Raw genomic sequence first — 27,920 nt, forward strand, 5'->3', positions numbered from 1 at the left:
GGACTTGTAAAAGCACCAGCCGCTTTTCAGCAGATTATGGAGCATGTTTTTTTTCAGATTTACTCTTCCACTCAGTCATAGTATATCTCAGCAGTTTTCAATCCCAAGTCCCCATTGTGGAAAAGTTTAAGTCAGGGCCCCTCCTCCCCCAGGGTATGGAGGTAGTTGGCAGCATAACTAAGCTACTATGGTTGGGATTTACACAGTATAAAAACACAGCATACTCCCTAGCATCCTTATCACATTTTAAAATTCCTCATCATCACCTCCTCCTCCTCTGTTAATTCCTTCTGCAACACACTTATAGGATCTCACTGATCCTCAACTCTCTGCTGTTATCCCTCTTCTATCTTTGCTGCGCCTGCTCGCTCTCCCTTCTTCCTCTCTGCTCGACTGCCTTTCTCTTGTTCCGTCACCTTACCACTTGCAATATCCCCTTCATTCTCATCCCCTCAAATTCAGTCTCTCATCGCTCCTCCTTACTCTTCCTATTCTACCTCCCCCTTGAACTCTCCCAGTCTTTCTTCCAAGTCTGTCTGATTTCTCTAGCCCTGCACCCATTCGGTCTGTTGGCTCTCTAAACCTCCAATTCGATCTCTTGGCTTCATATAATTATGGATTTGTGTCTTCTCCCTCTTCCTCCTATGGTTTCTGCTCCATACCAATTCCCTCCCCACCTCCAAGGCTTTTGCTCCTATTCTGCTGGTCTCTTTTCCTGTTCCATCTTTTCTCTTACTGCTCTATCTTAGCTTCTCATTTCCATATTCCCTCATCTGTCAATCTTCTGCCCACCCCAGTCTCCTCCCTCCTCTTTCACATAATCTTTCCCTCAGGCGTTGGCCCAGGTTGGAATGTCTTTTTGGTATTGATCCCTGATCAGGTTAAATGGACTAAAACCCCATCTCAAGAGGTAGCGAGACCATTCCCAGCCAATGTTGGTCCTTCTCTAGGTGCCGACGGTTAGCCCGCCCACCCCCTGTTTCGCTCCCATCTAACTCAAACTCGTCGGTAGTCACCATGCAGTAGCAGTTTAAGTCCCCTCCTAGAATAATGGGACCCCCACCATCTTCTCGTTGCCACTCCTAGAAAATGCCTTACATTACATTCAGGACTGTGTCAGTGTCACCCTGAAGAGGGTTAAACTAGATGTTTATTAGAAGAGTCTGGACAACTTGGTTATTAATCACGTCTACCATTTTGAAAATTAGTAGGCCCTCCCCACACGAGTTGAGAGCCGTCTCCTCTTCTCGTTTTTACCATGACTAGTAATCTACCCTGCCGGTCTTCCTTTGCTACCCTTTTTGGCATTACTACAGATTGTCAGGTATCCGTCGAAGGAGACGGTGTCCCTAGGCCATGTTTCCATTTACAGGTTATAGCTTTTAAATGGAAAGTATTAAACTGGCCCTAGTAAAAAGGGTCCAGTGAAATTGGTTTGAGACCATCACAAGGTACAGGTACCCCCGGCAGAATACAGGGGGTGGCGAATCATCCTGACAGAGGGATTGCTCAAATTTCCATCCTCCCAGAAATTATCCCAAACAGTCCATACTGTCTCTTTGAGATCCTGAACAGAGATGCCATTAATACTTTCAGGATTTTTAAAAGTAACAATCCAACTCCATTGTACCCAGTGACCTTTTGATAAAAGGAAAAGCAAGCATATTTTATGGCAATCTGCGTTATAATACTGCATACTGCTTATTAATAGACTAATCAATGCTCCCTCTTCACTAATACATACAGCATGCCACAATAGGATTGGCCTCAAGGACAAACAATTAGAAAGCCAAGGCCCAATTCCCGGTGCAGGAAATCGGATTTAGAAGGGACACCAATGAGTGTAGCAAGAAAGATGCGTGCCACACCCCGCCCCGTAAAATCGCTAAAATTGCCAGAGTCCCATAGCTCGCTCCCATAAGCCCCAAAACAGACTGCCAAGTGAATGCATCTTCATTGTCTTGGAAAAATTAAACAAGCCCCCAATTGCTGGATTCCTTTTGGATCTCTGGTTTTCAATGTTCAATTCCAAGAGAGATATTGACTGAAACAAATCCCAAGATAAGCAAACTGCTTACAAACATGCAGCCTCTGACCATTCACAGATATTCAGTTACAAAGAGCTTTGTGTGGCCTTCGAGAACAGCTGTCAAACTACACTGCTGCATATAATTCCCCATAAGTATCTGCAGTGATTTAGGGGTTCTGGCAAGCAATACTGCCTAGTAGCATAACTGAGAAAGGGCAACCTTCTGCCCGCAAAGTGGAGGTGGGGGACATGATCATCAAGTGGCCACCAAGGTGGTTGTAAGGGAGTTTATGTAAAGGTTAAACAGGAGGGGAGCACGAACACACCCTGCCTAACTCCCTTGCCCCACCTTTATGGCATCACTCAATTCACCCTTCTTAACATAATGGACCGGCGACTGAGTCAGTATGGAGGACCTCCATCGGTAACAGGGTTTTTGGTATCCCCATCTGTGCCAGCTTTGCCCAAAGGAGCCACCCGTCAACCTGGTTCAAGGTCAAACCCCAGTCCATAAAGGCCACGTAGACTGATCTCAAAAGGGAGGCATATTTTGCCAAAATCAAATACAGATTAAAACACTGTCTCACAGTGCCCATGCCAGACCTGAAAAACAGCTGTGTATCCGACAGATCATGCCCCCTTTTTAGGGAGAATTCTCAAGAATGTGCTAATTTTCCTTACCTTTTGAGACCCCCAACAACTTTGCTGGATTTCTAGGATTTAAATTTTTACCTGGAAAGAGTGTGGGTCTTCCCCCCCCCCCTCCTTCCCCCACTCTCGTATTTTGATGTGCGTTTTACTTTTGTGTTCTGTGGATTATGGAGTTTTTAGACAAACTCCATAGGCATCTTTTTCTTGTGTGTCACACAGCACCTTCAGTGCAGTGGCACAGGGGTGTCTTGCGGACTTCCCAAGTTTTAAATACCTTCTCTGGGACGGACTACCATCTCCCAGTGCATGTAAAGTTAAATTGACATTGCTAGTCTTTTTAAATTCATAGACCCAGCACACACCATCTTCCTATAGAGTGCTGGAGGGGTTGCCTAGCACCCCCCCCCCCCATGTTTAAACACTCATGTAACAGTCAAATGTTACCCTTTCCTCTTGAAATGGCTGGTGGCAGTGGTTTTAGAACAAACTACCATGATATTTCCTGACCGCAAACACTGGTAGCTAAAAATCGGGTCAGCCATGATTTTCAATATGGCGTCCAAGACCCCTCTGTAAAAACAGACTCAGGTCATCTTTTTTTGCTGTTTCTTTCAGGAAAGGTCCTTCTAGTGTCTGTCTGTGCATGCCAAACCAGGTTTGGTCCCTTTGTTCGATGGCCTTTGCCGGGCTTCAGCGCTGAAGCCCTCCTCTGGCGCCTGAGTGTCTGGGGTGGACAGGATGTGAGGGAGGTGCCCGAAACTCCCTGTGCTTAGTCTCCTAGGAGACCTGAATGCACTCTGTTGCGATTAGCTGGTTGACTGTCGGGCAAGGACAGCCACCCTGCTGGGTGAGTGACAGCTAGGCTGTTATGAATGGGAGAAAACTGTTTAAAAGCAGGTCTCTGGGACTTTGAAGGCAGAGTCGACCACTGGAACAAAAGAACCAACGACGAGCTGAAGGAAGACTGCTGCAACTCCTGGACCGTTGGTTTGCCCAGTGAAGCCCTGCTGCAGGTCTGAATTGCCTGAAGCTCCCTCGACAGAGAAGCCCCTTCGAGGAGGACTTCTTCCCTTTAGCTGGTGAGAAAAACCAACTCGCAAGCCACCTGGACACCGTCTCCATACTGGTCAAATTTTCAGAGTGCTGTTGAAAACCTGATAAACTGGTAAAGTTTATGGACTTTAAGGCACTTGCACCTTAAAACCGACGTTAAGCCAAGCTTGTGGCTTCTTCCCTGGGCAGTGCAGGAATCTCCCGACATCCTCATTGTCCCCACAACTGAAGCTCAGGAACTGCCAGGAACAACTGCCTCAGCTACAGCTTTTCTTCATCAGTAAGGTACTGTGCAAACTGTGTGGAAATCCTTTCTACCACGGTGAGCGCTTGTGAAACTTTCCCAAATTTGGAGTCTTGTTCGCTCCTAAACCGACATCACTATTTCTGGCAAACTACTTCCAAGAACATCGGTAAAGAGTTAACCGTTTACTACCAGAACTGTGCTATCCTATTCAAGACACTGAACCATTGACTTTGGCCCAGGCCTATTGAATTGAATCTTAAAATAATTGTGTTTTGATCCTTAGAACCTTCGTCTTTCTACCCCTTTTGAAAGTTACTGGAGTGCCATTTTGCTCCCACTTCAGGGGAGCCTAACTTGTTCAGAAATGTATTGGTTGTGTACTGTAGTGTATTATATTGTGATATTGAGCCGCTTCTTACTAGTGGAATGTTTCCTAACTAAATGTGTAAATAAATGTATATTCTTTTACCAAGAAACCTTACGTAAGTGTTTGAACTACTGTGATTGCCAGTCCTTTGTGTAACACCTTGTACTGCTCACATCCCTCTTGAGACAAGTCTGGCTGCTCAGCCACTGTTACCACATAACTATAGTACAGGCTTGTACCAAAGGTGAGATTGTGCTTACACCTGTAGTCTTAATTGTGTGCAGTGTTCCCAAAGGGTACTGCATGTAATTCTGCCCAACATCCCTTACCCGCCCTCCGCCAATCATGTGCCGGCAAAAAGCTTAGATGTGCCAACCAGCAGGTTAAATGGGTAATAAGATGCAAGAGACTTGTTACCCTTTTAAAAATAGAAGGAAAAAATAATAAAAAAGAAAAGAAAAAAAAGAAAAAAAGAAAAAAAAAGGTACGAGGATACCAGTTTCCCAGCAGTCTGGAATAAACCTAGAAATAATTAGGGTGTTAAACACTTGTGTAAGCAAGGGAGCCCACATTAAGTTTACTACAAAATATGTAATTTGACAGCCCAGCGAGACTCTGGGCTTTACAGGGTTTTTGTTTCCCCAGGACAGAAACCAATTCAACAAGGGGAGACAAGGTCTCTTCTGCCACATCTCCTCCCGAGGCACCCCCCCCCCCCCCAATTACAAATGGACTATGCATACATGCTTAATCCAGTAGTCCATCACATGCACTTCAGGGACTGCCATAAAGCCCAGATCCAGGCCAGATTTCTCGCTATGATCCTCCAGACGGTTTTCAAATCACGGGAGGAAGTTGCTATACAGCGAGCATCCCAGTGTTCCCCTGGCAATCTCTGCCCTTCTACTACTGTGTTGATTTAAAACCCCGGCACCTTAGCCTAAAATTTCCATAGGGTTAGGGTGTGAGGCTTTGAGGGCTGTGAGAAGTGACCTTTTTGCTTTGTTGCAACTAGCAAAGAGCCATGAGCTCGACACCCCCACCTGGCTGTTTCTGGCAGGCTTACTGATCTTAAAAATTGGCCTGCAATTTTCTACAAACAGGGTAAAGGAGCCAATATGAAAACTTGGGGAAGATGCAGAATTTAGACCGGAGCTCAGGACTATCATATTTAAGGCTACCACCACCTTATTGGATACCTCAGGCACCATCTGCTCTTTAAAATTGGTTACACACCCCAACCTTTCCCCCCTCCCTTTGCAAGAACACTGGAATCCTTGAGAATTTTACCGAATCCCAGTGATTTGACCGAAGGGTAAATTATCAAGGCTGAAATATCCGAAAACGAAATGTTCGAACACTTTGTTTTTACACACACACACACACACACACACACACACCCACCCCCCCCATAACACCCCCGACCCACACCACCAACATACACAAACCCCACTTACCTTCACCTTCACGCTGGTTCCTGTGATTGGGAAGCAACAGAGCAATTTACAATCATAGGAGGAAGAACAAGGTTAGGGAGTAGAGAAACATGGCAGTGGTGATATCACAGGGGGAAGGGATTTCTTCTTTTTTTGAGAAGCAAGTGATTCCAGTACAAGTGATTCCAAGGAGCACATTTGGTCCCATGGTCTGAATCATGCTTTTATAGCTTACCCTTCAGGGGCAGATTAACACCTCAAGGAGAAGCATCACTCATAAGTAGTAAACATGGGGTATTCTAAATCTCTGGTAGGAACGTATCAGGCTTCTGAATTGAGCAATATTATAAACTCTCAAATGATCTACCAGCTACTGTCCGAGTGAGGGGGTTCTGTCACAACCAGATTAACCTCAGAGCAGGAAAGACCTGTAGAGTTGGGCTGAGGACTTGCATCCTCTTCAGTGCCGTACTTTCCTTACCTGGCTCCATAATCCTCTGGTACAAAGGACTGTTGGCCAGACAAACTTTTGATACCATCAACAGGTACTGCTGTGCCCAAGGGTCCAGAACAAATGTCATCCAAACAGTCCAGAAAAAGGCCTTGCCCTGAAATGGAGATTTCCTGCCTGACCTACTGATCTTCTAGCCACCTCCATGAAGCCTGATATACATTACCCGGTACCTAGGTCAGAGCTGTAGATAAAACCCACCATTTCTCGATATATGCCTTCCTTGAAAAGCCCTTAAGGGGCATAGGCAGGGTCCACGTAGAGAGACAGCAACTGCAGAAAATGGAGCTTGCCAAGGTTTGGAACCCCAGTTCTATGCAGGTCAGCAGCAGAAAACGGATGCCTACTCTACATAAATGCCTTGAAGCCAGTGAAACATGGCGTACAATCCCATAAAAGTAAAGCCAAAAACAAATTAGAATCGAATAAGCAAGGATTTTATTTTAAGAGAAGGTGAGGAAAAATCCCCCTCCCAAAAAAAGAAAAGAAAAAAAAGAAATAAAAACAAAAATTAAAAAAACACCCAAACACTTCACCCTGAAGCCCTCTATGCACTCCACCTAGAAACCCAATGTCTCAAGAAGTTATTGCACACTGTACATGCAGCCATTGTTATGCCGAGATTCCATTAATCCAATCCTCTCCTTCACGATCCAAAGAACAGCTTCAGAGCCACTTTCCATACAATCGTCTTTCACTGCGCCTCTGCGTCAAGGACTGAAGTTTGAGGTCATCCTCATTTCTACCCCCCCCCACACCCCAATATCAATGGAGCGACATGCACCTCAATGGATTTTCTGCAGCTCTCGAACTCCTGGCCACACTGCCACCTCCACCACAGTACATACCTTCAGGTGACAGGACCTCCGCCCAATGCTGGGAAAAAAGCAGAGGCCTTTTAACCTGAAGCTTTCTAGGTTTCAGGCATAACGAGGGAATGTCCCAGTGCTCTCCCCTGCCCTTGGCTCTCGAGAACACCACCAGATCCGGCCACCATTTTGTCCGCCACCTGCTCACCTTGCAGTACCCACACTTGACCAGGTACTTGCTAGTCCTTGTAATTCAGATTAGCTCACTTGGAGGACCTTCAACCACAATCCAGCTGTCAGTTGTTCCAGTTCCTCCTCCTTTTTCAAAGATGGAATGCCTATTTTGAAGCAGTATCCACTTGCTCCCTGGGACTAAAGAAGTTTGATCATTCTGGAATGTGGCACTGACAACCAGTAAAAACTACAGAGTGCTCCTCTCACACAGATGTATCAAAAAACTAGGAGCCCTCTTCAAGCAAAACAATCAACACCAAAGATTTTTCAAGCAGATTTTTGTCAGAATGCAATCAAAAATGGAGTGCTCAAAATAAGTGTTCGACAAGGGATGAAAGAATGCCAAAAGGTTGTCAAATGGTAAAAATATAAAATTGAAACGGACTGTAGTAGTGGAAAGGTAAGCTTTTATGTGAAGAGGGCATTATTGCATTTAGTTTCAAGGGAAAAGCCATTTGAGTGAACGGTCTGCGTGCAAAAGAAACAATATGGGAGGCACTGTATGAGGCCATATGTGCCCCCATTAAAAACCTTGCATGTCCAGCTCTGCCAATCACAGACCCCATTTTGGCAAGTTGGCAACCAGTTCCGCCCCAATCTTGCAGTGTGGTGATTTACTTGCAAAAATAAATAAGTAATGCTTTCATGTTGCTGCCAGCTCACTTACTGCACATGCACACTCACCTACTACAGTTCTGGTCAAGTAAGGTTGTCTCACGTGCAGTAGCTTCACCCGGTTTCTTAGGTTCCCGCTCTTGCAAGGCATGAATGAGGGAGAACATTCTAGGTTTCAACCATAGACTATTCAAATGATTTAGCATTGCTCTAACCAGGACTCCAAATGTATGTACACAGTTTGTATCTGGTGTTGAAGTGTATGGGCAAAGCTTTGCAGGCCAATCTTAGTTCTACTTTGAGTAATTCTCATTGAATAGAATGTCAGCTACTTTAAGAAACCCATGTCAAACAGAAGAAAAAGAAATACCTTTTCAAGGAAGGAGTGGTCCTCACATTAAACCGGATCACGGTGGAGCCTTCAGGGTCATTGTCTGGAGACATGAATTGTGAAGACAGGCCAACTCGCACCTCTTCAGCTTTCTCATCTTCTGCTTTTCTGTGGCAGCCTTTAGCATGAAGCTTCCTAAAACGTGTTTTCCCAGTCTTCTCCACTTTTAAGATCGTTTTCACTTCAACATCTCCTTCTCCTCCTCCATCCTTTACCAACTGCATGCCCTTTTCTTTGGGTTTCACCAGCTCATCATTGTTATTCTGCTCCTCTTTCATGGGCTCTTCTGCAAAGAGCGACATCAAGGGAGGACAGAGAACAGCATTACACTAGTTAAGGATCAATGGTCAAAGACTCACTGTCAGGGGCATAGGAGACAAAACCTGGGGGGGGACAGGGGACACCTTGGGGACTTTGCTTTTTTATTTATTGTGTTTTAGTCAAAGAACTCTACTTTTCACAAAATTACAAAACTAAAATTAAAATAGCAGTACGTATTATACTACATATATCATCACTGTATAAAACAAGAGAAGAAAACAAAAGAACAGAATAACATCAAGAACAAGAAAAGCAGTTCAGAGTATAAAATCCTTCAATTTGGCATCTCACTTCAGAAGGTTCAGTTTGCATAAAAATGTTACCACCCCATGTCAAAAGGCTTTTATGGCCTGAGAATAGCTGGTCCCCAAAATACTGGGCGTCTAGCCACCATTCCTTGTCCACAAATCTCAAACTTTACAACCCTCTTCTTTACAAGCCATTACACAGAAATAATTAGTGAATACTGAAATGTGCGCTACTTATTTACTGTGGCGAGCAGCAAAGAAAAAGGAAGTAGGAATCATTGCACGTCATTTTGTGTGCGTGTACCCTGTGTGAATTGTTTGTTCTGGGGGCCATGCCTCTGCCGAGTACGTATGCTAAATGCTACACATACAAGATGTTCTTTCAAGTGTACTTTAAAGTGTACTGTTTCCTTCCTATCGGAAAAAAGTGGATAAGTCAATGGTTAACATTAGCATGGGTGGACTGCCCTATAGAGAACTTTGGAGATTTCCCAGTAGGCCTGTGCACCCGGGCCCTCTTTTGTGTGGTAACCTATTTTATTTGCAAATGTTCTCATAGGGTTGGGCTTTCTGAAAATGTGTAATATGGGTCCACTTTGAACATTATTTCCAGGGCCTCTTTTGGTTCCCAGTCCACCCCTGAATTTGTAAACCTCCAGTCTTGTCAAAAGATCAATAACAAAAAGAAAATCCTTGTTTTTTGGAAACATGTGCAACACTTGGGCAATTTTGCAGAACCGGATAAAAGCACCCCTTCCCTAGTAAAGTGCATTGTTGTAATATTGAAGGTCAACATGATATACGGATATCGAATTCTAAAGTGTTAAGGGTGTGTATGTTGGCCTTGAATTCCCGTAATGAATCATTGCAGGCTTCCCCCACTCCCGCACTTTTAAACAGTTCTACGTTATTTCGCAGCAGTATTTTTCATCGCAGGTTTTTTCATCGCCGTTTTTTTTCTCGAAAAACATGTTTATTTTTGGGGGGGGTCACCACCCAAAGCCCCCCTCTTTTTTTATTGCCTTACACCCACAACCATATATTTAATTTAACCCCCCCCCAAAAAAAAAACGATGAGTTTTTTTTCGAAATAAAAACAGCGATGAAAAAACACGCGATGAAAAATACCGCAGTGAAATGCGTGTATACCCTTTTAAACACCCGTTGGCAGGTTTACAATCAAAAACCAAAAATGAAATGGACAAATTTAAGGACAGCTTAGAAAACTGACTTTGCTCCTGAGCCCCCGAAAACGGCCCCACAACCATAAGACTCTGGGGGATTGCTGTGCACCAGATGCCACTTGGCATCAGGGGCGGCAAGATCTGGGGTCTTGTTGCCCAGTAAAGCTGCGCTTTCGGTTTCCTTTTCGTACCTGCTTATTGCAGTCCAAGTTTCATTTATCAGGGCCCAGTGGAGCTCTTTGGTTCTCCATAATTGGAGAACAATGCGGCTATTGTTAAGGCTCAAGAAACGAAAGGGCGGGCATAGGTGGGGTGTGAGGTGGCAGGGGGAGGGAAAAAATAGCTAGAGAGAGAATGCACCTGCGCACACCTAAATGCCATACTGACGGATTCAGAGCCACCTATCACTTTCGAACGGAGCCCGACACGTATGTGACACCACTGATCGCACGCATTGAAAGACAATACATTAATAATTATCAAGCATTGGCAATGCCAGCAGTTTGGGCTTTTGTGTAGGCATGGGAATGGTACTCGCCAGGCACTGCCATAGTGGTATTAACTGGGCATTGATGGTAGCAGCTCTAAAAGGGAGTGCCTTGCCATCCAAGAGCTGTGCCTGGTCTCTGCCTAATATATATAGACAAGCCAAAACTGTTGGCTTTGCCAGTTCTTGCTTTTAACAGGACTTCAGTGAAAGACACGCACAGTGGTAATACAATGAATGGCTGAAGGCAGATCTGGTTAAGGCATTTTTATTGCAGCAGCAGGTTTAGAACTCCAATTAAGTTATTAACTCTCAGAAGACTGCTCTATAAACACACTGGCAGACACTTTGAGCGTTAAGTTTGATGGTAAGGATTAATTAAAGGGAGCTCAAAGAGTTCCCATGGGTGGGGAGGAGCAGGAACTAGGTGAGAATTGCCATAGGGATTAGCATGACCATGGGCAGTCAAAAGGTAGGCAAATACAACACCTACAAGCTGTGTGCCCCTCCCTACTCATATGCCATGTCTCCCTAGCTGTACTCCAATGCAATATTTCCGGCTTATAGGTATCCCACACTAAAAATGAACCATTATCTGAATCCGATGTGATGTATTTTACATTATAATAACTTCTAGAAAAACATTTTCCTACGCCCATGATCTGTGTGCTGCAACTCCACTGCAAGCCGTCAACCATGTGGATTAAAAAAAAAAAAATCTGAAGGTAAATTATCTAGAATGTTTCAAATGGAGCTCCTACATTCCCCCAGCTTGTGCGGCTTATTTTGCAGCCCCTCATTCAGACAGGAGCCAGCACATTCCTGCCGCTAAATAGAAATTCCTGCATGTGTTCTTTTGTAACAAGTAACTGCTTTTATAATATTCTATATACAATTTACCTTCGGACCAAAACATTTTGTCTGCAATATGGTTGAAGCCTAGAGATCTTAAGATTGTGCCCATTCAACATTTACAAAATCTTGTCTAAATGCCCAGCACATGTATTAAATATTTATGAAGTATGCAGACAAGGTTATTTGCAGTTAATATGATCCTCCGAAACACTTGATTCTTTCGAGTGATTTATTCTTTTATTGAAAGTTTGATACACAAGGTTTCCGATTGCAATGTGGCTCCAGGCGAAAGCTGCTTCCTACTGCTATGCTCACTGGATCCTTCAGATTTATATACCTAGTTTTTGCCAACACCACTCATGAAAACTGTTCCGACCAACTCAACAGAAGCAATCTAACTGCTTAGGCAAGTCTACTGCCCGCTCACACGTGCTTGTCAAATGCAATATGATCGGGCATTTTGGTCTGGGTTTTGCAAGTAGCAGTTCCCTTTAGTTTAAAAAGGGGTTGGGCGCAAGGTCCTTTGACAACCACTGTCTTATGTCCGAAGGGTTCATAGCAATGCTATGCACCATCATTCAGGATCTCTTTTGCTAGGACAAGTAGCTCTTCTTTGAAATAGTATCCGGAGTAAAACAAACTAATGGATGTAAAAGCTTTTACGGACACCGATTTGCTACAACAAATTTCTCCAGGGAGGCATTCAATCATTTTTAGCTTCTGAGCCATTGGAGGGCTACTGAATATGATAATCGGTGTGATGCTGGCGCGCCTACAGAGAGATACTCGGATCCAGCCGGAACTGTTGGCACAATTCCCTGCTGCACAGGATCACAAGCAACAAACCTTTTCCCTAATTTCGCCTTTGTGAGTTACTTCTTTTCTCACGATGCACAGCCAGTTCAGCCTCCAATCTATAAATTAGGCATCTCCCTGCAGGATACTACCGAGAAAACGTCTTTTGCCAACAAAGTAACCTCATTGGCCCCATTACAGAAGGTTACAAGCTATGCCCAAATCAGTCTGGAGAACCTTCAAGAGAATATCCAATTTCTAGGGGTATAAAGAATGACTCTTACAACCCCCCCACCCATTTAATTAGAGGACGAGGAGCATCCCATTTATCAAATTATTTGTACATGGATAGATATTAATGTTCACTTAATTACACCATGTGTAGTGGCTATGATCAATTCGGTGCTAAAATGAACAGAATGTGATAAAGGGTCAGCACGTCACAGTTTATCAGTACTTTGATACATTGCTCTATGTAGATGAAATATATGAAGGCCCTTGATCTTCCTGTATAGTAACTGGATTGGAATAAAAGCCTTCCAATATTTACAAGCGAACAGTTGATTAAACCTATTTTGATTGGACTCCTAGTCTAACTATAAGACAGCTATAACTGGTTCCTGGTGTAGAGAAGCAGATGTACATGTCACTCATGGAGCCCACACCCTCCGCTTCGACTTACTGGAAGAGCAGCAAGAAGACACTGTGCATGACACCTGTATCACCACAATACCACATCGAAGATATGAAAGACATGAGCTCAGACGACGGAGTCGAATGTGCCCTCGAACTGATGTGGTAGAAGGAAGTCTGCAGACACCAATGGACATAAAAGAACTATAAGTAAAGTCTGACAGGTGCAAAGTGACATGAAGAGAAGAGGGCACATTGAAATTATACAAGAATACTCAAAGAATTAAGATGTGACTGAAGTAACAAAGTGAACATGCATGCAAATGTGAAGAAATCATAAGCTCCGAGAAGATAAGTGAGAAGAAATGCAGTAGATTTATTTACGGAGAAATGCAAGGTAGTTAAATATAGAAGCTTGCTGCAGTAGAATATATAATGGGTAAAGCAGCCCTGCTTTTTGAGCAAAAGTTGAGAAAATGGACGTCAGTTTTGTATAATAGTAAGCTAAAAGTCCCAAGGGGAGAGACCAAGGTTGCAGAGCGGACTGGCACAGATTCATGGAACAACAAAGAATATTTGTTTGGCTAAAGATCACGGATGACGCAGGAACAAGCAACTGAAAAAGGAGTCGAAGAGAATAAGCCATGTACATAGGACATCTCTTAGATTAGGCAAAGGAGTAAACCTTTGCGAGTGCCAAGTATTTAACAATTAAAAATGCAGGAAGGATATGCAGGAGGGAGCAACCAACTCTCCAGAGGCCAAGGAGAGTAATAGCACTTAGTATAATTGAATCAAATAGCATTAAATAAGAGGACAGAATGGATAATTGTCTCCTCACACGTGGTGCAAGACCAGAAACAAGGCCAATTCATAATGCTCCAGATGAAGAAAGCAATGTACCTTCAATCCCTTTAAAGTTCACTACAAAGAAGAAGCCTTGGCTTAGGGCCTAACTGACAAGATATGGTAGGCTAATTGGCCAAGTGGGCAGTTGTCTGATGCCATTCCCTGCAACTGGGTTTCGATTTGCTTATGTGCTGCTAACCAGCCAAATGTCCAAGGTTGGAAGAGGGTGCCAACCAATTCTATGACAAGACCGGAGGCGAGCATTATGCTTCAACTTCTTTATTTATTGCTATACAGCTTTTTAAATTTTATTCCTTTATTTTCAGTTTAAATTTGTGCAAATACAAAGAAAAAACATCACAGACTCAAACATGGGCATGCTACAGCCCCCGTGAGGCTCTCTGCCTGGTAATCCCCAGCCTCCATCTCACTGTCCAATCCGGGTCCCCTTTCCACTACAAGTATTAAGTATCTGCCACACAGGGTCCCTTCCTCTTTTTTGCTGCAACCACAAAGATAAGTACCCTGTTACTCTGTCACTGTATCTCTCGCTTTGGGGCTCCTGCCGGTCCATCACCGGCATTACAAGTAAGTCCTCAGCGCGTAAGGGGGATTTCCCAGCTGCACGAGTGAGAAACAAGCACAACCCTCCATAGAAACAAGGAGAACACGCGCATGCGAAGTAGCGTTTATCGCGAATTAACGGTCAGACCAGAAGCACATAGTATCTCTCTCCCACAATACGCGGATAACGCTATTTTCTTAGCGATTTGCTAGCTATATCAGAGGCACATTGAAATATATGAAAAAAATCATTATGGATCCCCCCTCACCGAGGGTGGCCTTGTATAGGTCTCAAAAGATTAGAAAACCTCAGGAAAAAGATACCAGGTTCAGAGCAGAGTGTCCAAGACCAGAGTTAGCAGGGAAGGTAGCTGATACACCTGAACTCGACTCCAAAATGCCAACCTTCGTAACAAAGGCAGGGAAAGCTGCCGGAAAGGGCATGGACCGGATGTGGAAGATATGCCAAGATTTTAGACCTGACGGGACCCATCACAAAAGTGATGGATCTAGCGGAAAGGGCTAAAGACACCGGGGAACCGGTAGACCCAGTTATCCCGGCGGGATGGGCCCAAAGGGCAGTTTGCATGTTGGGCAACACAAACTGTGCAATATCTTCCGAACTGCGTCGATCCATGCTTCTAAAAATAGATGTGAAAGCGCCCATGGCATCCTTTTCAGAGATACCTTCGTTAAGGAAATTAATACATTTGTCGGGCCATTTATCGCCTTAGAAAAAGCCCAAGCATCCATCAGGAAGGTGTTTCCAGGGAGAGTTTTTCCCGGATTTAGGGGCCGATAGGCCAGCTCGTTCAACAGAAGGCCACGAGGTCCCAGAGCCCAGTACTGGGAATCTCGTCAGCAAGATGCCTTCTTACCCAACAGAGGAAGAGGGCCCGCCCCCCCCCCCCCCCCCCCCCCCGAGGACGATGGGGACATGGATATTACTGACACCAAAGCAATAGTAAAGGTGAGCAAACGTGCAACGAGCTATCCTCCGGTGGGGGGCAGGACAATGCATTCTTTGAGCAGCTGGCACAGTCTGTCTTCAGACGCATGGGTCCTGCAGACAGTACAGGGTTTTATGTTGGAGTTTCAAGGGACTCAGAAGCAGGAGCGTCCCACTCAGCACATCCAGATGGCACAGGCAGAGGAAGCATTGCTAGACGCAGAGATTTAGGCCCTAGCACAGAAAAACACAATAGAGAAAGCAACGCTGCACAAGCCATCCTTTCTGAGCAACATGTTCCCAGTCCATCGCAAGGACAAAGTTCGTCCGGTAATGCATTTGAAAGAGCTGGCTAGTGTACAGGCATTTTAAGATGGAGGGAATCCATCTGCTAGGAGATCTGCTCCGAAAAGGTGATTGGCTAGCGCGGCTAGATTTTAAGGATGCATATCTGACAGTACCGATAGCAGTACACTGCCGTCCATTCCTAAAATTCCTTTGGAGAGACGAAGTATGGCAATTCAAAAGCCTACCATTTGGGTTAGCTTCAGCGCCATGGGCTTTCACCAAGCTCATGAGGCCCGTAGCAGCAGCACTTCGAGAGCAGGGTATTCGGATGATCGTCTACTTGGACGAATAATGGCAGATGACAAGGGTCGGTTGCAAAAGCAAGTTCAGTCAGCAATACATCTGATTTCCAGTCTAGGTTTCTTAGTGAACAGAGACAAGTCAGAACTAACACCAAACAAGCGACTAGAATTTTTAGGATTCACCATAGATACGAGAAAAGCTACCTTAGAGCTGCCAGCGTCAAAGATAAGGTCAATCAAGAAGGACTTGAGATCAGCGCTCATGAAGCAGTGGATCTCTCTACGAAACCTAGCCAGGATAGTGGGATGCCTAGCAGCGTCCATTCAAGTGATTTTTCCCAGACCGTTACACTATCGAGCTCGAGAGACTGAAGATCAGGTACTTAAGGAGAGGCTTGAGGTACCATCAACTAGTTCCGGTAGACGGAGAGCAAGACAGAACTAACATGGTGGCTACGCAATATGGAAGCTTGGAACGGCCGGGCCATCTTCAGAGATGTTCCAGAGCTCATTATAGAGTCAGACGCCAGCAGGTCAGGCTGGGGAGCCCAATGCAGCCAGACAGGGGGAAAGGAAGAGCTAGATTTGCACATCAACTGCTTAGAGCTCCTCACAGGGTCCTTCGCAGTAAAAGCTTTTACCAAAGGCAAGGCACACTGTTGCATCCTCCTGAGGATGGACAATATATTGGCAGTGCGATATATAAACAAGCTAGGAGGTACCAAATTCAAGATGCTGGCGGAGCTAGCTAAAGATTTCTGCCACAGTTGCCTAGAGAGGAGCATATCGGTCAGAGCAGAGCATCTCCCAAGGGCCCCGAATACGGTGGCGGACTGGAACTCCCGGTACTTGCTAGATTACAGTGACTGGAAGCTCCACAGGTCGATCTTTGAGAAGCTGGAACAGAGATGGGGTCCCTTGACCATAGATCTGTTTGCCTTGCGATTGAATACGCAACTGACAAGATACTTCAGTTGTAATTTGGACCCGGAGGCTCAGGGAACGGATGCATTCCTGCACCATTAGGGGGGCATGGGGGAGGGGGAGGTCAGACACATTATGCCTCCCCCCTTTGAGATGCTGGCAAGGATAACAGCAAAGGTCTGCAAGGACAAAGCAGAAATAGTGACGCCGGAATGGAGATCGCAAGCCTAGTTTCCAGTTCTGATGAAACTTTCTACGGATTTCCCTCAGAAGATTGCGTACAGGTCAGATCTCCTGTCCGACCCAGCAGGAGCCCTGTACCCTCTGATACAGGACCGGACATTAACGCTGTTGGCATGAAACATTTCAGGCATAGATGGCGCCTGCCAGGGCTTTCAGAGGCAGCTGCAGGATTTATCAATAGATCGTGGGCTCCATCCACGATCCGGATCTATAATTCCGCGTGGCAAGCCTGGGAGTTATGGTGCAGGGGGAGGAGTATTTCTCCCATTTCAGCACCTGTAGTACAGGTTGTGAACTTTCTAGCAAGTCTACCCTCCACCGGTAGAGCCTTCAGGACAGTAGGAGTGTATAGGTCGGCGATATCCACTGGGCACGAGCTCGTAGACGGCGCTCCGGTGGGGGAGCACCCAACAGAGACAAGGCTGTTAAAGGGGTGAAAGTTAGCAAGCCGCCCATGCCGAGATATTTGTCGGTGTGGGATGTTCACAAAATTCTGTGTCTGTTTGAGCAGTGGCTGAGAAACGTTCTTCTGTCAAATAAGCAGCTTCCAGGGAAGCTGGCAACCCTACTCTGCTTAGTGTCCTGCAGAAGTGTCTCAGAGGTGAAGGCTCTGGAGATAGAAAGGAAGGTATTCTACCCAGAGGGGATAGCGTTTAACATAGCGGAACGGACCAAGACCAACACTAAAGTAATCTCATACCCATACTTCCCTACCAATGATAAATTATGTGTAGCGCAATGCATAAAGTGCTATGAAGCGGCAACAGCAGTGATTAGGCCTGAGGGAGTTAGTCAAATGCTTAAATCGTGTAGGAAGCCATATAAGGCGATTGCTACAGCCACCATAGCTAGGTGGGTGAAGAAAGTGATGGAGCTAGCAGGCATAGATATCACAAAGTTTGGAGCGCACTCCAGAGGTGCTATGGCCTCACAAGCTTTTGCAGCTGGCGTTTCGCTGCAGGAGATCATGAAGGCGGTGGACTGGTTCAGTGTTCAGAACTTTATTTTAAGCCAGTCTCCGATATAGCATCTGCAGTGGTGGAAAGCTTTGAACAAGCATAATGCTCGCCTCCGGTCTTGTCATAGAATGAAGACTGCCCAAGCGACTAGCGCAGGAAGTCTTGATTCTATTAAAGACACAGAGGAGAGCATTATCCCACCCAGCGGGAATAGGCTTGCCATGAACATTGTATAAATTGTGAATAGGCCTGCCATGAACATTGTATAAAATTGTGATATGGTATATGTCATAATAGAATTGTGAATATTTGGCAGAAGATTCTTATTCCCCATCCCAAACATTGCAAATCTGTTTTTGCATGGGGGAAGACCAAAAGAATCATCGAGAGTAGGACAATTGGAGACAGTTAAAAAAAGTTTACAGACAGCAGATTGAGCACGAGTCAGAGGAGGTCTGAAAGAGGGAGAGAACCCCCTTTTTGAAAGTTCAAGAGCGTTGAGTTTGGTTTTAAGACTTTGGTTCACAGTTATGAGAAAGGCCAAAAAAGAAGAGGAAGGGACCCTGTGTGGCAGATACTTGTAGTGGAAAGGGGACCCAGATTGGACAGTGAGATGGAGGCTGGGGACTACCAGGCAGCAGAGCCTCATGGGGGCTGTAGTATGCCCACGTTTGAGTCCGATGTTTTTTCTTTGTATTTGCACAAGTTTAAACTGAAAAATAAAAATATGATTTTAAAATCTGTGGTTATCAGTAAATAAAGAAGTTGAAGCGTAATGCTTGCCTCCGTGTCTTTAACAGAATCAAGACTTCCTGCGCTAGTCACTTGGGCAATCTTTATTAGCATGGCCTATGTGATGGACTGATTGTTGCAGGAGCCAAGCGGCTGCCAATATTCTATGATTATCTGTATTATACGTAGTTTGACGAGTGTCTACTCGATAAGGGGCAGTCAATTATGTTACTAATACCTAAATAAACTATAGGTATATATGTTACCTTAACCTATCGCTCCGCCCGATAGTGGTTTACCATTTGCCACGTAGGATGACATCATAGCTGACATATATGGAGGTATAAAGCCTTTGTGTCACTGAAATGTATTCGAGAGCGTGAGCTGCGATTTGTTATGCTTGCCAGATTTACCTACTTTATTGAACTATTAAGTATAAAAGCACACATCCTTGGCTAAGCAGTGGTGGTGGGGCCTTGTATGGGATAATAGAGGCAAATGTAGAGTGTGGGGTTACCAGGGGACAGCTGTTGTGGCAGTGCATCAGGGCCTGCCTGCAAAATCAAGCTCCTCTCACTCCTGTATCAAGTTTACCCATTTGTGGCATTTTGTTCTCCTTCCGGTGTGACATTGTGTACCAGGCACTGGCTTTGGATGTGTCAGGTAGCCAGCAGGTCCTTAGTGCTGCCAAAAAGTCCACTTTCGAACTGCACTGAGGCAGAGGTAAACATCTGCTACACACCAGTGGGGCAAGAAAGTGAGTTAAAGCCTGTGTCAAGGCCATGGCCAAAGCCCAGCAGTGGTGCCCACCTCAGTAGCGGGGCCTACCCTTGGACAAACTATCACACAGGGTGTCAGAACACCCTCGGACTGCCAGGACCTTGGGCCCTGCCCCCTACCTGACCAAAGAATCCCCAAATCGCAGATGCCCTATTGGAAGGCACGGGGTACAATGCAAAGCCTCTAGAGGCCTACGAGTAGTGTAGACACGCATAGAACTGCAAATCTAAGCGGGCTGCCATTTTGTAAGCAGGGAGCATTAGACACTAGCCATGGCCCACTAGTTCGAGCTCTGGCGCATGAGCCGTTTCACCATATCAGCTTCCTTGGGGTTTTTCTCTGCCTTCTTGCTCAAAGTAACGGGGCATCCAAATAAAAGGAACAACCGCTGAACTTCGTGGAGACATTAGAAATACTTTGTAAGGGATTATTCACAAAATACTCTCCAGTTAGTATCCCTTTATGAACATTGCTTTTATGGATTTAAATCGCTGCCCTCCGTGTTCTGCAGGCGGCTCATTATGACAACCAGTGTTTGCCTTTCATAACCGTTCTCCTGGCAGCAAAGGATAGCAGGGACCAACTTTGCTCAACTTTTGTTTTTTCCGACTCTCAATTTAATTTCTTAACATACACTACTGTTGTGTGGTAAAACATTTCCTTGCATGCCTCTTTTCCTTAGCAGAAAATCGAAGTCAGTTTGTTTTCAACTGCTCATGTTTCTGATAATGATCAAAGTGTTTGTCCTTAGCTTGTTGCTCAAAAACTGTGCATATAACAGTTTGATCGGGTGCGACTGTCAACTTTGAAGGGCATAGATCTCCGACTGTGCTAAAGATTGAAGTTGATGAAGCATTGAGCATACTAAACAAACATTTCTCAAAAGACATGCAAAAGCAAGACAAGCTTACCCTGAACTTCCCCCCGCTACCCCTCCAAATCAACACCACACCCATCCATTACCTCTCCCAAACCCTTTTGGCCACCTACTACCCATAGTAGGTGGCCAGAAGTCTCGAACACCGAGTCTAGCGTTTGAATGCAGACTTAATTTAGGTCACCCTGTGGTCATAAATGCTCCTTTGGCACAAGGAGCGAATGAGAGGTCCTGCCAACCATTCCAGGAACTTTGAAGGACCTCCTATGAATACAACATGTATGTTCTAAACAATTTTCAAAGTAATGAGAATACAAGACAATAAGCGAATCAATCACTGTATTGAACAGTTACACAAAAAGTTCACACGAAAGAAAACTAAGGCACAGGCAGAGGATGTTCATGCAAGCCCAATGAATTTCGGATGTTCCATCGGCAGTGAAACATTCTGCCTGCTTCTACTTCATTTAGTTAAAAGAATAAAACATGAACACTGAAAAGTGAGATCGACTAGCATTTTCAATAAAATATTCAGGATCATTTTGTGAGGAAGTACTCCCGTGATGGAGCAGGAACCTTGGTACAGAGGGTGATGAAGTGGGCTCCTGCCCTTGTGGTTTTCCTGAATACATTTCAATGATCTCACAAATATGCCAGAAAATCTGTACACACACAATCATGTAGGATGTACTGCAATTCAAGATATTAACAACTGAAGAAAGCTACTTACCAGTCTCATATTTTGGAGATGCCACATTTTGGTCAGAAAGGACATTCTGTAGGTCACCCATCGGCTGATGAAGAAGAACAAAACGTTACCATAGTGACTACTGCCATTCTCCATAGCCCCATTTCCGCCATACTTGTGGGATGTCAATTCCATGGAACTGAGACAGGGCTTTTTTTGTACAACAAAAACACTTATTTTGAAAGCAAAGCCAAAGAACATGCACAGATCGGCCCCATTATGCTATGCCCCCCACACGAGCCCCCCCAGCCCCCCATCTGCCCAAACCAGACTTAAGGAGAATGCTAGAGGGGCAAATGAAGAAAAAAGGTGCTAAGGATTAGGAGTACAATACTCATTGTGGCGACTAACTTACATACTCCTAGGGCTTATCCCCTTTCCTGCCTACTTGTGCGTCGTTCCACAAAAAGGCTACAGAATGGATGCATCTAAACCTTGCACTTCTCCAAATGAGTTAAACAGCAATATTTAGCCAACTCTATGGCTGCCAGTTCACTAGCCAATGCTAGTGTTTACTGATGAACATCTACAAGGTAGCCACCTGGGCATCAACTTGATCTTCTGGCGAAGGCCTCTGAAAAGCTAAAGAGGCTTAGTTAGCCCCTACTGCATAATCACAAAACCCCACAAGATAAATAATCTTCTAAGATTTCTAGGACTCCAATATACACAAAACTATAAATCTGATTATGGACTTTTTTTAGCCTGCTTGCCTGGATCTTTTTGCCATAGGAAAAAGAACATAATTGGATCACTGTATTAGTCCCGTGCAAGACTGACCCCTTGATTTACTTTGAAATAGGAAAACACCAAGTAAAAAAGATGGGTTATTTACACATTTGCCAGAAATGAGATACTGGAAACAAGGCCTAACTCTGGCCAATTCACATGAACCCCTTGCGTTCTGTGCCAAGAGACACCAGCACAGCTAAACCTTACAGAGGAAGCCAAAGGAAGCAGAAACTAGTGTTTTGGGCTGGTGGTGGTGCACTTGTTCAACTGCCTAGATTTCTGGTGCCAAACTGCCCTTCTTGGCGAGGCCAAACAGATCAGTAAATGGGTGCTTCTCTTAGCCAAGTATGTGGTTCTATGTGCTCGTGCCCACTCACAAGAGTCCAATTAAGTTTAAGCTTTCCTTTTTCATTCTCTGAGGGATTCATTTGCAACAGAGGAAACTATGGAGTTCTGAGAAAAACCTTTCCCCTACAACACACTGTAAAGGCTTCACAGCTGAAAGACTAAGATGAAAGTGATCCCCTAAAAGGGCATCTTTCACCTGACCATCTGAAGATCAGAGGCTGCTGCCACAAATTGCTTGACCAAAGCAGATTGTATTTTTGGGCATTTGAATATTGCCCAAATTAATTGGTGGCAACAAATGCAAGCGTCCCGCTAGTATAGCAGGGAAAATAAATTGTCTAAATGATAGGCCCTTGAAGCTGGTAAGCTTTCCAAGTTTTAACCTGAATCTCAGAGCTGGCCTGCAACAAGAAAGTTGTCCATGGAGTTTATGCCCCTTTTCAAACACTAGGGACAAAAATAAAACGAACCCACTTATTAGGTTAGTGGGCTGATCAATGCTTTTCTGGGCTAGAATGAACTGCTCAGTAGCAAAGCTGCTAAATTCACTAATATAGGGGCAGGGTGATTTATCTGTCCAATCTGCTGACTTCAGTTTCCAACATGTATTGCTCGTAAATGTAATGAGCAGTGAACCGGGACCTTGTTGGCCAGTGAGGAGTGATCAGAACTCGAGAACAGTATGGACTTCCTGATCTTTCCAGCAACTTGTGCATCAGAGTGGTAAGGAGGCTCTTTTTTAGGCCCCTCTAATTTAAGTCAAGTACCTGAGAGAGTTTACCCTACTCCATATATATGAATCATAAAGCTAGCACTTTGCATCACAAGAAAGCATGTAACATCTCCAATCAATCCCCCCTCTGGAAGATTGATTGCTACAACCACATGCAGCTCCCACTTGTTCCGATGGTGCCTCTTGGTGTTGTGTTCAGGTAGTGTGTACCAAAATGCTGTTCTGGAGAGACTAACTAGAAGCTGAACAGCAGGTTGCTTATAACTCAGAGGTCACTCAGGGACAGGTATGTAAACAGAAAGGAAGGGCCTATGGGATCAATATAAAGCACAGAATCTCTACCATACATATTTGAATGATAAATAAGTCCATACATTTATTTAAATAGACAGCAGGAAAAAATATATACAGTCGTTCGACAAAAATTAAACATTAGTGAACATAAAATCCAGTTAAGTATTCAAAACGTGTTGGCATGAGCAGATCTTCCCAAACAATATTTGAGTGAACATACATAAAAGTCAAGCATACACAGACAAATCGTTCCCAAAACAAATAAAAAAAGCAATCTCTATTCACACATCATAGAGATGCAAGGGACCTCCATTTAAAATCAAATATGTCATCAATAGTCACAAAAAGATCACCAACCAGTTTAGAAGTGTGCTGTAATATGTTATGCTACGTCTTTGTCAGGGTGCAACAAAACTGTACAGACAATAGTAAAACAGTAAACCAACTTACTTTAACACTGCACTATTGGGACATGGTGGGGAGGAAATAGACTACAGTCCCTTCACCACTCACTCCAGTTTTGAAGAATCCTGAATTCCACCCCCCCAGGCCTGAACCAAACATCCTTTAATATGTGGATTAAGGCGGGGGGACTAAAGGGGATTGGCCAACTATTTGTAGGTTGAGAGCTAGGTCCTTTAACAAATGCAAACAAACATTTCCCAGAATGAGCCAAACATACTTATATACAGCTGCAACATTGCATTGTTTGTTCTAAAATAGGTCGTAGGGGGATAACGAAATTGAAAAACCTTAAATCCAGGGAACCCGCCAGGTCGGAAGATCTCTATATTGTACAAGATTCTTAATGGAAGCCGTTTGGGGCCCTTCCGCCATGCTCAGATCCACTTTAGCACAAAACCTTCAATTTGTCTCCCTCCACCGGGCTCGGACCAAATTCCTCTACTTCATCAAAATCGAAGACTTTTGGATGCGCGCAGGGTTTTGCTTGATCCAACACAGGAACACTTGATTCACAATCACTTGTTCTCTTCTTGACCCATCTCACTTTCACTTTTGCCACTTCTCAGCTGGATACCTTACAGAGACCTTCGATTGAGCACCCACGTGGTGCTGGACCTCTCAAAAAGGTATTGTATCTTGTTTTTAAAGTTCAATCACTCATCAGCTCAAATTTATTTCCATCTCTTATACAGGTTTTAACAAGTTTCATTCTAGCGCCCGCCATACAATGTTGCTGCTTGCAACCTTGGCTTCAACACAGACCGTTCTTGTATCGGTCTCCCCAACTCACCCGCTGTGTTGATTTCACTGACGCTGCTTTTTTCTTGGAGCCAAGGACGGTACCACAGAGGCTGAGATTCTCCCGGCCTTGATTACTGACGCGGGAGGGCCCCAGGTATCTCCGACACAATGTAGGATTCTTCAGCCTGGTTTCCTGGTCTTGCGCTTTCTGCGCAAGGCATCTGGAAAGTAACAGTTCCTTGTCGAAAAGGTCCAGGGAACTTCCCTCCTTGCGATCCCCTTCAGTTTTGCAGTCTTTCCTCCCTCGTTCAGCTGCCGTCTCAAAACTGCTGTTTCCTCGTGTGCTTTGCCTCGCTCAGTGTGTGCTGTCGTGAATCGCCTTTTATCCGTGTGGGGAAGCTTAATGGAAGTCGATGTGTGATGGTTAGTAATTGCATGACCTCACCAGACTATTGTATTGGGACACATCAGTTATACTGCTCGGATGTTAGCATGTTTTCTCTCACAGCGGGCTGTCTATGAGAAAATGTTTGTGTTGTAAAAAGTGGGGGATGGGGGTAGAGTACCCAAGTATTCTACCTAGTAGGATGGGGAAAATGTGTTACAGGGAAGGAGATACCATGTCGCACCATCTGGTGTCCCACTCCCCAAAGACCTCTCACCCAGGCGATCCTCCCCCACTTGTCCACCTCCAGGAACTGAATCCAATAGCGATGGCTGTGTCCTGGCCACCTGGATGACAGATCCCCAGGGATTAGTGGGTGAGGCACCTTCTGGTGTCTCACACGTCTCGCTGAACTCCTAAAACGGGTCAAATGCTCTCAGCCTGGTACATCTTGGCTCACCCTAGATTGAGAAGATCATTTGCATAGAGCGATATATGGTCTCCCCCGGCTACACAACACCATTCAAGCTGTGGGGCCGTTCTCACCCTCATAACAAAAGGTTCCATCACTAATAAAAACCAGGAGTGGCGAGAGCAAGCACCCAATCCTGGTGCCCCTCTGTACAGAGAAAACATCTGAGGTGCATCCATTCACCTTAACCCTGGCTAACTGTTGGGTGTATAATAGTTTAACCCACTCTATAAACCTTAGTCCAAAGCAGAACCACACTAATATCGCCCAGCGATATTCCCACCCCACTGAGTCAAATGCTTTCTCTGAGTTTACTGCCAGGACTGCACGTGGCCCCTTGCGGGAGGAGGCTGCATTCAGTGCATTCTGTAAGCCTCTAAGATTCATCCCTTTGGTCTTACCTGAAACGAACCAGCATTGATCAGGGTGGATTAGACTTGGTTGAGTGTTAACAGTTTGTTGGTCAAGACCTTCGCCAATATTTTCACCTCTCCATTTATCAGGGAGATTAATCAATACTCACTGCATTGGTCTGGCAGCTTCTTTATGTAGGTCCTCTGGCAGTATGCCCCTTTCCTGACATTTCATCAACATAGCCCTCATCTCCTCTGCCGGTGCCGGTCCCTGTCCCACTAGTTTCCGGAAAACCGCAGACAATCCTTTAGGGCCTGGAGATTTACCAGATTGGAGTCAGTCAATTGTGGCTTGGATTTCCTCCCTCGTTGGGTCCAATTCCAGACTCTCCCTCTGTTCCTGGGTCACCTGCAGCAATCCTGTCTTTCTTACGTAGCACGCAATCCTGGGAGCATCCTGGATTACTGTGGCCGGATATAATTCCACATAATATGCATCCAACGCCTCAGCTATAACCTTCACCCTTGGATGAAATTTCTCATCCGCATGTCTAATCTCCCTCACCCACCTTGTCACTCCTTGCCTCCTCTCCAGCCATGCCAGCAGTCTGCTGCACTTATCCCCCGCCTGCCTATTACCAATGGGCAACCCTAGCCTCATCCCTGGCCACTGTTCTATACAAATACTGTGGCCTAATTAGGACCCTTTTGTCCGCCTCTGTGTTGTGCTGCACCATCTGTGCCTCCACGGTCTACTCCCCGCTCCAACTGATGCAACCGTTCCCTGAGATGCAGGTGACCCTTCCCCATAGCACCGCTGTCCAAACGTGGAGCGGCTTCTACATTGTCCCAGAGTTGTTCTGAAAGTAGGCCACATATTCTTCCATGAGAGCCTCGGCTACCCTTCATGATTCAAATATGAATTCAGCCAAACAACCCCCCCCCCCTTTGCTGGATCTCTGCTCCCTGTATAGCGACCCATCAGGAGTGGGGGGGGGGGGGGGGTTATCCGAGATATCCTTTGCAAGAAATTTGTCCGCAATTATCTTACCCACCATAGTGCTTGAGAGGAATATTCAATCAATCCTTGAAAAGGACTAATGCAAATTTGAGAAGCCTCATTGCCCGGGGTGCATATCACTCCATACATCCTTCAACCCTGTGGCCCTTGTAAAGGAATTAAGAAGAGGGTGTTTCCCCCACCCCTGTATGGTGCCCAGTTCATCTTGGGCTGAGATGCCGGTTTGTACCCTCTTTAGGAACATAGACAATAATGCATAGCGTTTCACCGCATAATGTTAATTTCAAGAGGATTGTTCTCCCCGGCCCCTTTATCCCCCTCCACATACTGCACCACCAAGTAATTTAATTAAAATTGCCATCCCCTGGTTAACCCTGCATGCTCTACCACCATTATCTTGCCCCCCCCAAAAAAACTGCATGCCGTCCCCCAGCATATGGGTCTCTTAACATGTCCGTCTGATGGGCCGCCAATAATTTTGCCACCAGGCCTCTTAATATCATATAGGCGCCCATTGACATTCCATGACATACAGCTGAAGGACCTTTTCTGTGGATTATCTGCATCCGCCATTCCTATCTTGCATACTGCGTCCCAGGCCCCCAGCAGCACCTCTATTCACTGCCCCTGAAAAGAGTGCTGTCCCCACATGGCTGCAGTGAGAAAAACACTAAGACTATAAAGAACTTCCACAACAGCCTGCTTCCCACCACACACTCCCCCCCCCCCCAACCTGAAGCATCTGTCACCCTTAAACTAAGATCTAAACAATAATTTTTCCAGCACACAGATGGGCGATCTCAGAGCTGTGTGCTTGTCACAGTTCTCCAGCTCCGCTCAGACTATGCCACTTATGACCAAGCCAACCTTGGACAGAAATGTTCCTCAATCACACTACGATGTCTCAGTTCCATCGTTACTGGTCTCGGTCCCCTGCCACTCCCTCATTTAGCCAGACACTTTTCTTCACTTCTTGTAATGGTTTGTCAGCCCAAATCTTCATTGGCTGCCCAGTCCAAAGCCTCCACCGGGGCATAGAAGAACCTTACCGCATTGGGACCAACCACCCAGAGGGTTGCTGGAAACAGCATGGGTAATTTGACCTCTGCCCTCACGTGGCAGTTTTTCGACTTCTTCAAACGAGTGCCTGGCCTTATAGGTTTCTCAATACTTTTAACATTGCCAGAATGAACGACTTACTTCTCCTGGCCTTTACCGTGCAATTCACAATGCCAGGGGAAAGGACTCCCTTCCCATGGCCTCGCTCAGGCTTTATATGGGTGTCAAGCCAGACT

General features: G+C 45.2%; 1 protein-coding gene across 1 annotated transcript in view; it reads right to left on the reverse strand.

Annotated features, from left to right (window-relative positions):
* CKAP2 (cytoskeleton associated protein 2) overlaps positions 1-27,920 on the reverse strand; it is a 342,261-nt gene that overhangs the window by 27,610 nt on the left and 286,731 nt on the right. The window contains exons 6-7 of the mRNA XM_069639818.1: positions 21,064-21,127; positions 8,323-8,629 (exon numbers count right to left, since the gene is read on the reverse strand). Of these exons, the coding sequence (XP_069495919.1) occupies positions 8,323-8,629; positions 21,064-21,127 (371 nt within the window). The remainder of the gene's footprint in view (positions 1-8,322; positions 8,630-21,063; positions 21,128-27,920) is intronic.

This window comes from Ambystoma mexicanum, chromosome 7q (assembly GCF_040938575.1).
Source record: "Ambystoma mexicanum isolate Mex_15411 chromosome 7q, UKY_AmexF1_1, whole genome shotgun sequence".
NCBI classification, from domain to species: domain Eukaryota; kingdom Metazoa; phylum Chordata; class Amphibia; order Caudata; family Ambystomatidae; genus Ambystoma; species Ambystoma mexicanum.